This window comes from Musca domestica, unplaced genomic scaffold, assembly GCF_030504385.1.
Source record: "Musca domestica strain aabys unplaced genomic scaffold, Musca_domestica.polishedcontigs.V.1.1 3, whole genome shotgun sequence".
Taxonomy (NCBI): domain Eukaryota; kingdom Metazoa; phylum Arthropoda; class Insecta; order Diptera; family Muscidae; genus Musca; species Musca domestica.
This window is the reverse complement of record NW_026712299.1, coordinates 1,470,273-1,488,551: the sequence shown is the minus strand read 5'-3', so window position 1 is coordinate 1,488,551 and position 18,279 is coordinate 1,470,273. Positions and strand designations below refer to the sequence as shown.

Genomic DNA, 18,279 nt, shown 5'->3' with positions numbered 1-18,279 from the left:
ATGGCATATTTTCAACAACAAAAGTCATGCAGACATAACATACATACATACATTCGAGGAAAATGTTATCAATATACTCCAATTTGTTCGGATGCTAGAGTGATTTCCACAGACGGACAGATGATCAGACGGACGGACATCGCTAAATCGACATAGAATTTTATGCTGATCAAGAATATATACATATATACTTAGTGGGGTCTAATATGTATATTTCGAGGTGTTACAAACGGAATGACAAACATAATATACCATCCATACTATGGTATGGTATGAGGGTATAAAAATGACGTACTAGATCCATTAAATGTAATAGCTTGCAAGAAAAAAACACAAAAATAATGTTGTTTAGAAATGTTGCCTGCTTTTAGGCGTCACTAATAAATATAGACCAGAAAGGTAACTGAATTTCTGAATCTTAGAGCATTGATTTTACGTAGCTCGTTTATAAGCAAACCCGTCTGTTGCCGACAGATGTGTATCCTCAGTCAATAACTGTTTGTTTACATATATAGGTGTCAGATTTGGTCTATGTGGACTACTACTTGTACTTTATATATAATATGGGATCATTTCTGGAAAATCTTTATATAATACTAATAAAAATAAAATTTAAAGAAAATCGGACACTTATGTACAATTCTATAGGAAGAATTGGGTTTAAAATTTTAACCAGAAAGGGTAGACCGAAATATCTCTTAGATCTATGGTTAACAGAAATATTGAGATGCACGAAGTTTGATGAAAATCGCTGACTTGACTTGTAGGAGTTGGTCGATAAGTTCCATATTCACGTTAGATCTCTGGTGTAGAGAAATATTTAGATAAACAAAGTTTGAAAAGCTATGAGAGATTTAATTATAACGTATCAGAAATAGGGAGCCGATACATTTCATCTTCACACTAGATCTTGTGTTAGGAGAAATATTGAAATATGTGAAGCTTAGAATGAATCTGAAACTTATTTCGCAATATTATTAGAGTTTGGGTTATTCCAAATTTTGGTTCGTTGTGGGGAAGGGACCATAACAAATGGTCCTGTATCTTCCATCTTCAAACCAGATGTTGTTTAAGTAGAAAATTTGCGATGTGAGAAATTTGAAGAGAATCGGATGTCCAAGTCACTTTTAGTGATCATTTGGGTTATTCAAAATGTTGAGTCCTTTTGGGGTCGGTACCAGAAGGAGTGAGCCGATATCTACCAGATTCACAACAGATCTTGTGTTGATATAAATATAAAGGTGTGACGAGGTTTAAAGGAACCGGATGCTCATTAAGCGTTCTATGAGCTTCATGGATATTCAAAATGTTGGCCCGTTGTTGGAGGAGGTATCAGAAGGAGTGAATCGATCTATCCTATGTTCACTCCAGATCTTGAGATGTGTGAAATGTGTATACAATCGGATGCTTTTTTCGCATTTTATGACAGATATAATTATTCAAGATGTTGATCCTTTTTAGGGACATGTCCTATATATTTCATCTTCACACCAGATCTTGCTTTAGTTCGGTATGTGTGACATTTTAAGAGAATTGGATGCTCAATTCGCATTTTATGACCCTTAAAGTTTTTTAAAAATGTTAGCTTTGTTGGGGGAAGTACCAGAATGAGTTGGCCGATATCAGAAAAGAACAGACCTTTTGTTGATAGAAATATTAATACGTACCAAGTTTGAAAGGAATCGGATGGTCATTTTGCGTTTTACGAACTTATGAGAGGTACCAGAAGAAGTGGTACGGGTACGTTTTGGCCGTATCAAATGATACGCACCCTTTCTACCCATATGGCTGGGGATATAATTAGAGTGGGATTTGAGGAACATATGTATATGCCTTAATTTGTTAGAATAAGGCTATTACAATAAATGAAACACTATTAGAAAACTGCTATACCAAACGTTTCAGACCATACTAGAAATATCGTATGGAAGCCATTTTTAAACCAGCTTCCGACTTTTGAACGGAAGTGTTTTAAATTTTGTACTTAAAGATCGTTATAAGTAATAATAAATAATGTAATCCAGCAGGCAGTTCAGTTTTTTATGATTTTAGTTGGCCATATTTTCGACGAAATTATTTGATATTTGTCGGTAATAAAATCCAATATATTGAGGTACTTCTCCATATTTGTATTTTGATAATTACCAATAAAATGCTTTTTGCGAAATTAAAAAAAACAAGAATGGATCCATTTCCAGAATTTTACATTTTAAATGGAATGCTTACATATCTTGTTCAAATACCTAGTCGTTATACGTGTTTCCCTCCTAATGTTGGAGAGTATCAAAAGTTCGGTTCCGTCTCTTTTACTTACCTTTTTAATTCCAATCTACTTTCAGATCAAATATTGCCTTCTGAAAGCAAACATGCTAAATAAAACAATCATTTTTCATCCTTTTTGCCGGTTAACAATATTAGAATGTAAATATTTATTTCTTCCTCTTTCTTTTTTGTTTTTGTTTTGTTTTGCTAACTTAAAACTAAACAAAATTCTATGATAAGTTTATTATTTTTTATACTTCACACTTTATTATGTGTTTTCCATTTCTATGTTTATAAATAATTGCACATAAATGTATATATATGTAGGTAGGTATATGACAAGGGTGGGGTGGGGATATATTTTGTTTGTTTTTCAATTAGAAATGATATAGATCTTTTTGTTTTTTATTTTTATTTTTTGTAATTTGCGTCTAACACATTTAAAAATTTATGACAAAATTTACTTAACTATTTGGCTTTGAAATACATATATGTATATTTATAGATTTATTTTTTATATATATATATATATATATATATATATATATATATATGTAGAATATATATGAGTAAATGTAAACTATAGGTTTAGGTGTATTATTATTTATTATTGACTTAAAAAAACTATTAAAAAATAAACAACAAATATTTATTTTTTTTTTTTCGTTTTTTGTTGACCACAAAAAATATGCTCTTTAAATTTTGGAGGAGTTGTAGATTTTTGGGGTTATGAGAAAATATAACATTAAAATTTATGAAATATAACAAAAACAGGATTTTGTTTAAAGCAGTACCAACTCAAGGCGATGGGATCGGATAAAATGAAACCCAAGACCACTTTTTGAAAAAGTCAATATTTTTTCTTTTTAATTTTTAATAAGATATGACTTATGCATTTGTATTTTTTTTTGTTATTTTTTCTCTGGCGATTTTTGCCTTTCTTTAGTTATTTCTTTTCTCTTTTCATGTTCTTTGGTTTTACTACATATTTCTTTGTTGCTGTTGTTTTTCTTGTTTTTTTTTTTCTTTTGTGGTTGTATAGATATATTTAACTTTATTCAAACAATGTGTCATTTATGTATATAAATATTTCAACATTAAAATCAAAAAATAAAAAAAAAACAAAAAAGAAAACATTTTATATTTAATTATTGGTCCTTTGGTTATTTAAATTATTATTTAATTATTTGTTAATATTACTTCTATATATTTATGTTTTTTGTTTTTCTTCTTCTAATATTTAAGACTAAAGGCACTCATATTACATTTAGAATGAATTTTTTTAACATTTGTTTGTTTGTTGTTTTTTCTGTGTTTTTTTGTCTTAGTTAAATTACAAAATTAACTACATTTTTAATTTTTTTGTTTTGTTTTTGTGTTTCTCCTAATTTCTTAACCGCGCTCTCACACACTCTCTCTCTCTCTCTCTCTCACACACACATACGCATTCTCATTAAGTCTAATAAGGCTTTGCCGCATCTTTGGAACGTTTTAGTTGCACCTTGAGCCGCTTGGTGCCAATCTGAAATCCGTGCATCGCTTGGATGGCTGCTCCAGCCGAATGGGGATTGTCGTACGAAACGAAACCGAAACATTTGGATAGATTTGTCTGTTTGTCAATAAACACTTTGGCCGATAGGACATTACCGAATGGCAGAAATGTTGAAGCGAGATCGGTGTCATTAAATTCCTGAGGTAGATGGTAAATAAAGAGATTACTGCCGTCGGGACCTGGAATGGTAAAAAGAGAAATATTAGAAAAAAAAAAAAACACACAACACAATTGTGACATGAAAAAACTGCAACAAAGTCAAACGACATAATTTTTATTTTTTTTCAATTCAATTAAAGGAAAGCAAAAATGTCGGAAATAGCATAAAATTTTAGAATAAGTTTAGAATTGGTCGAATTATGGCCTTCAAACAGCTGACCTCTTTAGCAAGTAAATACGATCATTTTGTTTGTTTACAAACTGCTGGACAACGAATGTTTTCTCATCGGAGAAACATATATTCGACAGTTCACCATTTTCGGTCAAGCGAAGCAACTCTTTACCTCTTCTGAGTCTATTTTCTTTCTGTTACGGTGTAAGTTCTTGTACTTTTTCGAATTTCGATGGCTTTGCCCCGAGCTCATTTTTCAATATTTGCCAAATTGAATATTGCGCACGGCTTCACGACGTCTATTTCTGTAGACGAGCTGCTGAAGACCTTTATCGAGTCTATTTCTATAGACGACCTGCTGATGGCCTTTCTGTAAACGAGAACCTCAGCCAGTCTGTTCCCATAGGGGTTTACGTCTTAAGAAGATCTTGGAAAAACCTTCTGCCTTTGGAAATCCTTCAAAGGATCTCCCGCCTAAAACAAATAGCTAATAAGTCTTCATCAATACCTTCGAAGGGTCTCCTGTCCCATACCCTTTTAAAGGTGGTTTCTATCTTAAGAAGACCTAATAATGACCTTCAGCCATCGAAATTTCGGGCTATAAATTATCTTCTAAGGACCTTCAGCCGGTGGAAGACTATTTAAGGAGACTTCTGCTTTTAAACGACATTTGAAACGTTTTTCTCCTACGAAGGAAGAACCTTGGGAGGCCTGCTGCCTCTGGAAGGTCTTTAAGATGTGGTCTCTCCTTCTCTGAAATACTTTTGAAGGTATTTTCTGTTTATAAAATATCTGAAAGACATCCTGTCTCTAAAGGCCTATTCCGACCTTTAGAATTTTCATTCTCTAGAAGACTTTTATAGGGTCATCTGTGTCTAGATGACCTATGAAGGAGATGAAAATGGATTACCCTGCGCCAATAGACTCCCTGAAGCCGGACCTTCCGCTCGTCTATGGCAATAGACTCGATGAAGCCGGCCCTTCAGCTCGTCTATGGCAATAGACTCGATGAAGCCGGCCCTCCAGCTCGTCTATGGCAATAGACTCGATGAAGTCAGGTCATCAGCACGTCTATAGCAACAGACTCAATGAAGGTGGGCCTTCAGCTCGTCTATGGCAATAGACTTAATGAAGCCGGCCCTTCAGCTCGTCTATGGCAATAGATTCGATGAAGTCAGGTCATCAGCACGTCTATAGCAACAGACTCAATGAAGGTGGGCCTTCAGCTCGTCTATGGCAATAGACTCCATGAAGCCGGCCCTATAAGGGTATTTTGTCTCAAGAAGACCTTAGAGGTGTTCTCTATCTCTAGAAGTCTTTTAAAGTGACTCCAGTATTTAAAAGTGACTCCAGTATTTACAAATTTCTGAAAGGTATTTTGTCTCGAGAGAACTTTGAATGACCCTTTTTCTCTACAAAACCTCTATGGAGTTTTTTGAATCAAGAATTCGATTGAAGGGTCTTCCGTCCCCAGAGGATCTTCGAAGTATGTTCTGTAAATAGAAAGCTTTAGAATGTCTCTTGACTCTTAGTCTGCCTATAGAAAACAATAAGGGGTTACATGACCAATGAAGAAGATGAATGGATTACCCTGCGCCAATAGACTCCCTAAAGCCGGGCCTTCAGCTCTTTGATGGCAACCCCCTCCCTCAAGCCGGTTTTCAGCTCTCCTATGGCAATAGACTCCCTGTATCTGGCCCTTAGAGGTGTTCTCTGTCTCTAGAAGACTTTTAAAGTGACTCCAATACAAATTTCTGAAGGGTATTTTGTCTCGAGAGAACTTTGAATGACCGCTATTGAGTTTTTTGAGTCAAGAAGTCGTTTGAAGAGTCTTCCGTCTCCAGAGGATCTACGAAGTATGTTTTGTATAGAGAGAAGGCTTTAAAAAGTCTCTTGACTTTTGGTCTGTCTATAAAAGACAATAAAGTGGTAATTTACTACAGAAGACTGTCTAATGAAAATTGTTTGACTTCACTCGATCCATTGAAGATCACTTAAAGGTATTTTAACTTTAAAGGATAGATAAATATTTTAAAACAAAATTTCCTGGATTTTCCTTCGATGAACAACTTCTTTTCCCCAAATTTAAAATTTCCCATAGCACCAATATACAACAACAACAACATAATCTTAACCCGTGTACTTACCTTCAATTTGTTTTCCAGCCACACCAGCAGCGGCTGCCTGCAGTGCTGTAGCCGCAAGTGGTGCGGTCGCGGCAGCATAGGCACCGTTGGTCAGTGGATTAAGCGTTGGGGCATACTGTGATGTGAGAGCATCTGCACCAGTCCCTAAATGAAAGGAGAGGCAAAAACAAAAGGAAAAAAATAGAAAAAAAAAAGAACAAAAATAAGAAAAAATCATTTTAAATATTTAATTATTTTAAACATTTAATGTGCGTGTGTGTGTGTGAGAGAGTGTCTGTGTAGAAAAGGGTAAATTACGGACATTATAAAATTCTGAATGTTGAGGAGGGTACAGCGTTCGTAACTTGTTGTAATAATTATTTTGAATATTCCACTGGGTTTTGGATGGGGGGGAGGTATTGAAAGTGTAGCATGGCCAGGAGAAAAGAGAGCAAACAAATTTGCCCTTTCGAGGACATGGAACAAATGGTGAATGCAAGGGACCTTATGTTATGGAGCAACGGACACACACACATATATTCACATGTAGATAACAACTCTTGCAGATAAAAATAATATATTTCAACACTTGGAAAACAAAACAATCACACAAATACATACGCACACACATACACACACACAAAGAGAAAATATAATAATAGACTTATAACAACGTTTAATATTATCCTTGCTAACAAATACTCTAAAAAAGTGAGAGGATTGGGGGTGAGGATTTTGGAGGTAACAACAAAATTTAAATATGTTTAACAAGGACATTCACCAAAGGATTCAATTGTCTATGCCATGGTGTGTGAGTGTGTGTGTTTGTGAAAATGTACAACTTTCGTTGTACAACAATAAATGAATGTTGAATGCATGTTGTTGTTGTTGTTTTTGTTTTGCTTTGCTTTTGTTTTTGTAATTGTCTGGTTTTAATTGTTGCCCCTGTGTGAAGTCCTTTCTAATTATACGAATACAAGTGTGTAATAATTTTAAGCTCTTTCCGTTCGGAGAGGGATTTTTTAGCATAACTACAGATACAAACGAACATACAAACACACACACACACACATATATAGTTCCATAGCCCTGCAATGCTTTGGTTGCTTTTTTGGAGGGAATCTTTATTAAAATACATAAATAACACAAAATATACTGAAAAAAATATTCACACGTTAACATCGAACCCTCGGGGTAAACAACATTTTTTAAATATTTAAAAATCCTCGAAAGTTAGGAAGAGATACATTTGAAATACCCTGCGCCAAAGAGAAAAAAATATTGCAGAAAAAAATATCCATAAAATCGGCCCTTTAGCTCGTCTATGGCAATAGACTCCATAAGGAGTCTGGAGGAGCCTGAGGTCCCCTTCAATGGAAATAGACTCCCTGAGGCCAGCGGCCCTTCAGCTAGTCTATGAAAATAGACTCGGCCTGAAGCCCGAGCTTCAGCTAGTCTATGGCAATAGACTGCCTGAAGCCCGAGCTTCAGCTAGTCTATGGCAATAGACTGCCTGAAGCCCGAGCTTCAGCTAGTCTATGAAAATAGACTGCCTGAAGCCCGAGCTTCAGCTCGTCTATGGAAGTCGACTATGCCTGAAGCCCGAGCTTCAGCTAGTCTATGAAAATAGACTCGGCCTGAAGCCCGAGCTTCAGCTAGTCTATGAAAATAGACTCGGCCTGAAGCCCGAGCTTCAGCTAGTCTATGAAAATAGACTGCGTGAAGCCCGAGCTTCAGCTAGTCTATGAAAATAGACTGCGTGAAGCCCGAGCTTCAGCTAGTCTATGAAAATAGACTGCGTGAAGCCCGAGCTTCAGCTAGTCTATGAAAATAGACTGCGTGAAGCCCGAGCTTCAGCTAGTCTATGAAAATAGACTGCGTGAAGCCCGAGCTTCAGCTAGTCTATGAAAATAGACTGCGTGAAGCCCGAGCTTCAGCTAGTCTATGAAAATAGACTGCGTGAAGCCCAAGCTTCAGCTAGTCTATGGAAATAGACTATGCCTGAAGCCCGAGCTTCAGCTAGTCTATGGAAATAGACTATGCCTGAAGCCCGAGCTTAAGCTAGTCTATGAAAGTAGACTGCCTGAAGCCCGAGCTTCAGCTAGTCTATGAAAGTAGACTGCCTGAAGCCCGAGCTTCAGCTAGTCTATGAAAGTAGACTGCCTGAAGCCCGAGCTTCAGCTAGTCTATGAAAATAGACTATGCCTGAAGGTTGAGCTTCAGGTAGTCTATGAAAGTAGATTGCCTGAAGCCCGAGCTTCAGCTAGTCTATGAAAATAGACTGCCTGAAGCCCGAGCTTCAGCTGGTCTATGGAAATAGACTGTCTGAGGTCCCCTTCAGCATGGCCATGTATATAGACTCCTTAAGGTAGTTTTGCTGGTATTTCTGTCAGTATTTCAATAAAGAGTCTGACTGGCCCTTTATAGATGTAGTTCGTCTATTTAAAAATTATTCTGCTTCATTTAATTCTTACAGGGTGAGATGAAAAAACTGCAACCAATTTCAGACTGCAGTCATTTCTAAACCACTCGTCCGACAGCTGTTAAAATTATTCCAGTGATACCTCATTATATTCTTTACAAGCGTAGAAAAGCATTTTACTGAGAATTTTCCAGAAAAAAATATTTGGGTTGGAATTCAAGCGTAATAGTGTGATCTCTTTATATTTAGCTGGGAAACTACAAGCCGCTATCGTTACAGCACTCCAGCATTTAAACGTGAATAAATCTTTTGTGTCTCGTGCCATCACTCGTTACCGTGAAACTGGTAACGTAGACCGACGTCAAGAAAGTGGACGGAAGAAAACATCAGAAGAAATGGTTTGAAAAGTAAAAAAGCCACTTTATCGAAACCCGCATCGCAGTGGCCGAAAAATGGCTCGTGAGCTGAACATATCGCAATATTCCATTCGGCAAATATTTAAAAATGAGCTCGGGGTGAAGCCATTGAAATTCCAAAAAGTGCAAGAACTTACACCGCAACAAAAAGAAATTGGACTCAAAAGAGCTAAAGAGTTGCTGTCGAATTTGGTTTTCTCCTATGAGAAAATATTCCTTGTTCAGCAGTTGGTAAATAAAATGATCGTGTTTACTTGCCAAAGAGGTCAGCTGAAAATGTGCACCTTCGCTTGGCCACCAGAACTCAAGCGCCGGCCATGGTGACGGTGTGGGCCGCCATAACAGCCGATGGTCGCTCTCCGCTCGTATTAAATGTCCGTGGCATCAGAATAAATGCAGAATATTATCGCGAAAATATTCTGGAGGGTGTATTGAATCTTTGGGCACGCAAACCTTTTGAACGCAGACCTTGGACATTCCAACAGGACTAAGAACCATCCCACTCAGCACGCGCCACCCAAGAATGGTTACAAAATGAGGTTCCTCGCTTCATTTCCAGCGCACAATGACCACCGAAATCTCCGGATGCCAATCCGTTGGACTATTGTGTCTGGAATATTTTGGAAGGCAAGGTTGGCACTATAAAATACCAAGGTGTTGATCACCTGAAGTAAGCGCTTCGCCGGGAATGGGCCAAAATACCGCAGAGTAACATTCAGGCAGCGTGTGACGGTTTCATTGGCCGTTTGAAGTCCATAACTCGTGCCAAAGGTGACCAATTCGTACAAATCTAAAGTTATTCTAAAATTTGTTGCTATTTCCGATCTTTTTTGCTTTCATTCAATAAAATTAAAAAAAAAAATGTAAAAATTATGGCGTTTGACTTTGTTGCGGTTTTTTTTTATCTCTCCCTTTATATGCCACTGTTTCGGCGTATTCATAAACATATGTATTTCACACATATGTATAACATATTATACATACACTTGTGTGAACTTCAAATGTTAAATCATTATGTTTTTTGTGCGAAACCATTGTTTTGTTAACCCTGATTAAAAAAATGGGAAATAAAACGGGCGAAAAGAAATAACACACAATTCATTGCAAAAGTGGCGCCCAATTGCACAAATCGTTCACAAAGAAAATATAATAATGGCATGTTACTCCTTTTTGTTTTGTGTATCCTTTGTTATTGCTGGCTTTTCTATTGTTGTTTTTAATTGGGGTCCTTGAACAAACAAAAATAATGGTGAAATTATAAAAGAAATGGAACTGGGAATGTTCAAGGTTGGACAAAGAGAGATAAAATCTGGTACCCATTAAAAATTGAAGAGTGTTCTTTGTAATTACTTTTAAATAAGTATTTGTAAAAAGAATCGTGAATACTGGTAGGACTAGTATAGCAGGACTACTAGCAGAGTCTGGACCTCTTGTGACTACATAAATCTCTATACAGGGCCTTCAAATATTGTATCTTCCTTTTAATTCTTCAAAAATCAAAGAAACTCGAAGCAGTTAACTTCATTGGCAAATTTTCCTTCCCCTTAGCCAATAAGGGCATGTAATGAAAATCGTGAATACTTCTAGGACTAGCATAGCAGGCAGAGTCTGGACCTCTTTTGACTACAAAAATCCCTACTCTGGACCTGAAAATAGCTTATCTCCCTTTAAATTCTTCAAAAAGCAAAGAACCTCCAAGCAGTTAACTTCATTGGCAAATTTTGCTTCTCCTTAGCCAATAAGGACATGTAATGAAAATCTTGAATACTGGTAGGACAAGCATAGCAGGCAGAGTCTGGACTACAAAAATTCCTACTCTGGACCTGAAAATAGCTTATCTCCCTTTAAAGTCTTCAAAAAGCAATGGACTTCTAAGCAGTTAATTTCATTGACAAATTTTGCTTCCCCTTAGCCAATAAGGACATCCCTCCCTCCTCTCTGTGTGAATATAAAGAAGCCAAACCCCCTTCTGAATATTGATTGTTTTTCATTTTCAGGAATTTGTTGCAATAGCTCCTTTTATACACATATTTTTTGTAACAACGCCATTCGTTTTTTTTCCTACCATTATCACCGGATACGGTTACTGTCGATGGCGTTACTGCATCCATTGTTGTTATTTGAAAATTAAACAAATAACAAACGAACGAAAAAAAATGTTTGCCAGCATATAGTTCTATTGTTCCGTTATGGCCATTTTGTCAAATTGAATAACTTCGATAAGGTATACACTACAGCAGGCATTAAATAAATATCGAGCACAGAGCCACAAATAGTTCACCAAAGCTAGAGCTTCGGAAATGCTCTACTAATAAACAAGTTTAAAAGCAGTAAGTTCGGCCGGGCCGAACTTTGAATACCCTCCACCATTTGGAACAAATTTGGAAATTTTCAAAACATAAAATCCGTTAAAAATTCTGTTAAAATCTTAAAAATACCGAATATAGCCGTTATATTGGTGTCAATACGACTTGGACCTACATAGGCATTGTTTGCCATAAGCCATAATCATATAAAAATTCGAAACTTGAAATAAACGGTGAATAATATGGATAAAATCATCAAAATACCGAATATCGAGAGGTACCGTTATATGGGTGCTCTACGAAGACCTGGACCTGCATGGACAATTTTCTGTCACAAGCTGTAGCATCCATTACGAACTTCAAATATGTAATCTCAAACAATTTCGGTGAGTATTTTACCTAATATCGTCAAAATACCGAATATTGGGAGGTACTGATATGTGGGGCCTATACGAAGACGTGGACCTGCACAGACAATTTTCTGTCACAGGCAATAGTATCTACTACGAACTTTAAATACCACATTTGAAACAATTCCGGTGAATAATGTCGCTAAAATCATCAAAATACCGAATATCGGAAGGTACCGTTATATGGGGGCTATATGAAAACGTGGACCTGCACAGACAATTTTCTGTTATGGGCTGTAGTATTCACTGCGAACTTCAAGTACTAGATTTGAAACAATTCCGGTAAATAATGTCGCTAAAATCATCAAAATACCGAATATCGGAATGTACCGTTATATGGGGGCTATATGAAAACGTGAACCTGCACAGACAATTTTCTGTCATAGGCTGTAGTACTACGAACTTTAAATTCCAGATTTGAAACAACTCCGGTAAATAATGTCGCTAAAATCATCAAAATACCGAATATCCGGAGGTACCGTTATATGGGGCTATATGAAAACGTGGACCTATATGGTCCATTTACGAACTTAACCTGCCTACTGGAAACACAAACATGTATGCAAAATTTTAGCCTTCTATCTCAATTCGTTCGAAAGATAGCGTGACTACCACAGACAGGCGGACAGACATCACTAAATCGACTTAGAATTTTACGCTGATCAAGAATATATACACTTTGTTGGGTCTGACAACAAAGTTAATATACCCTCCATAGTAAGGTGTAAAAACGAATCCCATCCACCGCTTCAGCTGTACGGTATCGCTAGGTTAGTCTCGGCCAAAATCCTTTTTTAATTTCTTTATGATTTTTACCCAATACCGTTAGATACACAAACCAACGTTTGAATATTTTGTCGCATATTGTCCTTTGTTGATTTTACTTGATTTTTAGATGCCTCCTTTTTTTTGTTGTCTAACTCCGTTCGTTTTCAGAATTTCCATTTATTGCATTCCATTCAATGGATATTTTTTGAGAACTCTTCATGGATGTTGTCCTCCGCGTTTCAGGGAAAACAATTTCCATTTGAATATGTTGTCCTGGCTTCCTGTTCTTTGAAAATATCACTTTTTGGTTGGGCACGAACAAAAGCCGCCGTCGTGCATTTGTTTCGAGGTGCAGTCGCTGATGTCGTGTGACAAAAGCGGTAGTAGTTGTTGTTTTTAAATTTAATTTTTTCTTTTTTGTTGTTTTGTGTGAAAATGGTTTATGGCCAGTGAGAAAATATTAAATTCTTTTTCATAGCGTTCCGCCAAAAAAGAAATTAATTGGAAATCAAGGTATGAAAATATTTTCATTGTTGATGGAGGAATTGACAACAAAAAATAAACGTTGACAGACGGTAAAAGTTGTGTGCTTCTGTGGATAGAAGGGCATTTTTAAAGTTTTTCAATAAAAAAAAAAACTTTTAAAGGTCTTCTAAAGACGCAAAAGCTTTTAGAGGTCTTCTATAGAAATAAATGAATTTAAAGTTCTTCTATTGGAGGGTGAACTTTTAAAAGTCCTCTATGGACAAAATAGCTTATATTGAAGGGAAGATATTTTAAATGTCTTCTATGGACCGAAGAGCTTCTATAAACAAAATAGCTCTTAGAAGTCCCCTACTGAAATTATTAACATTTAAAGGTGTTTTATGGGCAAAAGAGCTTTTAATGGTATTTTTATGAAAATATGAGTTTTGTATTGTCTGCTCAAAGTTCTTCCATTGACAGAACGTATTTTAAAGGTCTTTTATTGACAACATAACTTTTTAAATACTTGCAGACGGGGGAAGATATTTCAAACGTCTTTTATGGACAGAAAAGCTTCGGAAGAGTTATATAGACAAAGGAGCTTTATATACCTTTTATAAGCAGAAAAGCTTTTTATTTTCTACTCAAAATTCTTCAATTGACAGAATGTTTTTAAATGTCCCTAATTGACGAAAGAGCGTTTTAAAGACTTGCAGATAGGGGAAGATTTTCCAAACATCTGCTATGGACAGAAAAGCTTCGGAAGAATTATATATACAAAAGAGGTTTATATACCTTCTGTCAAAAAATATTTAAAAGTCTTCTATGAACAGAAGAGCTTTAATATATATTTTATGAAGAAAAAGGATTTTAAAAGTCGAAGATCTTTAAGAGGTCTGTTGTGAACAGAAGATTGCTAAATTATATTCCATGAAGATAAAAGATTTTCTATGTGCAGAGGAGCTTTTAAAGTGTTTTTTATGAAAATATGAACGACGTTAAAGCACAGACAGAAGGTATTTGAAAGATCTTCTTAGAGATCTTAAATGTATTTTTCGGTATTTTTATATTTTAGAAGTTCTAAAAACTGAAAGCCCTTAAACAGTTTTTTTATTGAACAGAATTTGTCTTAAAATTTCTTCTGTGGACAGAAGAGCTTTCCACGGTCCTCTATTGTATAATAGCTTTTAAAAGCATTCCATGGCCAGAAGGGCTTTTTAGAGTATAATTTAGATAGAAGAGCTTTTATATGTCCTCTCTAGAGCAGAGCTTCTAAAGATTCTCTGTGTCTTTTCTGTACTAATTAACTTCTATAACAGATCTCTAAAAAAACTGCTATAAGCAGAAGTTGTCAAGATCCTCTCGGAATAGAAGACCTTTGGAGGAATTCCATGGAAGGAAATCTAGTCGGGAAAAATATATTTTCTATGCACAGAAGACTTTTAAAAATATTTATGTGGAAAGAAGAATTAAATGTCTTCTAGTAATAGAAGACCATTTCAGATTTTTTTTTTAAATAAAGATTTTCCATTGACAGTTAACCGTCTAAGGCTACCCTAAAAAGCCCCATATTCTGTCCATTGAAAGGCTTTGCAAGTTCTTCTGTTTATACAAAAGCTTCTAGAGGTCTAAAGTTTACATGTCATAAAAATATATTATATCCACAGATGTAATAGGCTTTCTGTCCTTAGATCTTAAAAAGAATCTGCTATGAACAGAGCTCTCAAAAGTTTTCAATGGACAGAAAACATTTGGAGATCTCATATGAATAGAAGAGCTTTAAAAGTCAAGATTCTCAAAATGTACTGCGGTCAAAAAAGCTTTATAGACATTATGTGAAGACCAGTTTGAGCATTTCTGTGAACATCTTGAGAACTTTTCAATTGACAAAGCTTTTAAAGCTTTTCTATATTTATTTAATGGACAGAAGACTTTTCATATCAACATGGGAGCTTTAAAAGTCAAGATTTTCAATATCAACTGCCGTCAGAAGAGCTTTTTAATGTTAATGGACAAAAGTTAAAGCTCTTCTATGGAAGAAAACATTTTAAATACCTTATCTAGAAAGAAGACATATTTAAGCTTTTCTTTGAACAGAAGACACGTCAAGCTTTGTAATTGACAGAATAGCTCTTAAAGCTCTTCTATATACAGAAGACCTTTCAAATAAATTGTATGAAGAGAACAAGTTTTAAAGCTCTTCTGTCGGCAGAACACTTTTAAAGTGGTCAGAAAATCTTTTCAAGGCACATTATTGACAAAAGTTAAAGCTCTTCTATGGAAGATTACCTTTTGGTGATCATATATGAAGATAAGAGCTTTTAAATTCCTTTTATGGAAGAAGCCTTTTAAAATTCTTCTAGGAGCAGAAGACCTGTTAAAGCTTGGATAGGGATAATATCTTATCGAGCTTTTCAATATACAGAAAAGCGAAATTTTATGAAGAGAAATAATTTTAAAGCTTTTCTATCGGTAAAATAGGGTTAAAGCCTTTTAAAGTCATTTAAAGCTATTCGATGGAAGAATACCTTTCAAAGCTCTTCTATGGAAGAAGTTTTTTTAAAACTCTTCCTTGGAAGAAACCCATGGACAGAAGACCTGCAACAGATTCAGTAGGAATATAAGACCTTTTCGAGATTTTCAATTGTTCCAAAATTGTTCTTCCAGAAACAGAAGACTTTTTAAAGGAATTTTATGAAGAGACATTTAAAGCTCTTCTATCGGCAGACTACGTTTTAAATCTCTTTTATGTATAGATAAGCTTTAAAGCAATTTTCTGAACAGAATCCTTTTTAAAGACATTTTTTGAACAGATGACCTTCTAAAGACCTTCTACAACTCATCTATAGAAAGAAGACTTTCTAAAGTACTTTTGTGGATAGAAGATCTCTCAACGTTTTTCTGTAGATAGAAAACATTTCAGAGCTTTTTCAATATACTGAATAATGTTGAAGCTCTTATATGAGCAAAAGAGCTTTTTTCGTTGTTCTATGAACAAAATATCTTTAGGAGCTTCCCTATAGATAAAAGTTAATAACAGAAAAGCTTTTACAACTCTTCTATTAGCCGAAAGCCTCTCAAAACAGAAGGTCAATTAAATATTTTCTCTGAATATAATGCCTTTAAAAATATATTAAATGATCTATAATCGAGCTTTTAAAAGTTTCATTTGCCTGAAAAAGCTTTTATAGCTCTTAGGTGAACAAGTATGGATTTAAGAGCTTTCCTATGGACAAAATCCTTTAAATTGTATGTTATGAACAGGAAATCTAAAAAAGCTTTTAAAGGTTTCATTTGGTGGAAACAGCTTTTAAAGCTCTAAGGTGAACAAATATACATTTGAGAATTTCCTTATGGAAAAAATATTTGAATTTTATATAATGAAAATACAAGTTTTAAAGCTTTTCTCTCGGCCAAAGACATATCTGAACAGAGTCTCTCTTCAAAAAAAAAAATTTAAAAGCTCTCCTATAAACATTAAACATCATTACTCGAGTTTTCAAAAAATTTCCTGTGGTCGAAAAAGCTTTTAATAGTCTATTCCATTTTCTGTTTTTATATGTTTTATATTTTTCTCCTTGTTATTTATTTATTTTTTTTTTTCGCTTATGCTCCTGAGAAGCTTCGATATTATTTTCCATTAATTAGAATCGGGTTAAAAGCAAGTAGGGACATTAAGGATTGGTTACTGAGTTAAATGTTTTTTTTTTTTTTTTTGTAATTAATTAGATATTAAAATGCGAGTCCGCCATGCAAGGGATGCAGAGTATAAAAACTAATTACATTAAATCTAAACCAAAAACAGCAACAACAACATATTAACGGTGAAAGACAACACACACACGCATACATACATAAAAATAATTACATGTTTCAAACTTCAAGAAAGTCATTTAGTAAATTGAAATCAATAAAGGGTGGGTAGCAAGGATGTGGGAGGATAGCAATTGCCATATACGTTTAGAAAAAAAAATTAGATAAAAACAGAGAATAAAGAGAAATCAAGGCAATACTTACACAGTGTTGTTCCTGCAGGATTACCGGCAGCAAAATGGGCAGCATATGCTGCAGCTGGAGATGCTGCACTTGCCATGGCAGCCATGGTTGCATGCGGATGATGGGCATGCAATGAGGCATAGTGTTGTTGTTGTTGCAATTGATGCTGTTGTTGTTGGTGTTGTTGTTGCGTTGTTGCCGTTTGATGAGCCAAATGATGTTGACCGGTGGCCGCGTACGACGTAGCCAAATGAATGCCCGAACCAACGCCGACAGCACCACCACCCCCACCACCATGGGGATGGCTAACAGCCGCCGTAAGAGCCTTGCTCGTCGGTACACTGGCATAGCTTCCACCCTGCTGGGAGGCATAGGCCGCCGCCGCCGCATTGTGCTGGGCCGCTGAACCATGATTCATAGAGGCTAAGGCAACCAGATTTTGCATGGATAGGGAAGAGGCCAGTAATCCATTGCTAGGACCAGTGTTGTTGGTGGCTGTGGCGCCTGTTGCTGCTGCTGCAGCGGCGGCGGCGGCTGCTGCGGCAGCATTATTGGCCGATATTGAGGCGGCAGCAGCTGTGGTACTATGATCCGGTGGGAAATTTAGTCCTGATTTGTTATCCAGTTTTTTTTTTTATAGAGTTTTTTATGGGTTTTAAGGAGTTTTGTTTTTGTGTTTTGATGGTATTTAAGGTAATTTGTATTTGTTTTTGTACACATGACCACACAATCAAGTCAATCATAGACATACCAAAAAATGTATTTGAACGAATATAAAAAACATAGAAGAAAACACACACCCAATTGGATTATTTACATTTACGAAAAACAAATTAAATAAATTAAATTTGAAATTAAATAAATGAAAATAAAAAAACATAATAAAAAAAAAATTTCTAGTTGTTCTTGTTGTAATAAATGTAGATTCGAAAGCTAAATGGCAAAAGAGCTTAGATGGTGTTTTTTTGCGGGAAATCTGTAGTTTTTAAATGGAAGAGCTGTGGGGAAATTTAGTATTCTTGGAGTACTCGTGAGACGACGCCTTGGTCGAAAGTTTTTCTTTTTTTTTTTTGAATATAAATATTTTCTTAAAAAAATTAACCTTAGAACAAATTTTTAAAATCGGAAAAAGAAAATTGAAAAAAAAGTCACATACTATGATTTTTAAAAATTTGGAGGGTTTGTGGGATGGATTTTAGTAGATGTGGACCGATATTGGACTACC

General features: G+C 35.5%; 1 protein-coding gene across 5 annotated transcripts in view; it reads right to left on the bottom strand.

Moving 5' to 3' along the window:
• Positions 1-2,910: 2,910 nt before the first annotated feature.
• Positions 2,911-18,279, bottom strand: part of LOC101894539 (CUGBP Elav-like family member 2) — a 382,563-nt gene continuing 367,194 nt past the window's right edge. For 2 of the 5 annotated variants that reach the window (XM_059124768.1, XM_059124772.1), the window contains exons 7-9: positions 17,076-17,663; positions 6,293-6,436; positions 2,911-3,993 (exon numbers count right to left, since the gene is read on the bottom strand). In XM_059124768.1, coding sequence (XP_058980751.1) covers positions 3,722-3,993; positions 6,293-6,436; positions 17,076-17,663 — 1,004 coding nt within the window. In that variant the 3' untranslated portion in view covers positions 2,911-3,721. The remainder of the gene's footprint in view (positions 3,994-6,292; positions 6,437-17,075; positions 17,664-18,279) is intronic. The other 3 variants (XM_059124769.1, XM_059124771.1, XM_059124770.1) reach the window with 3 other exon arrangements.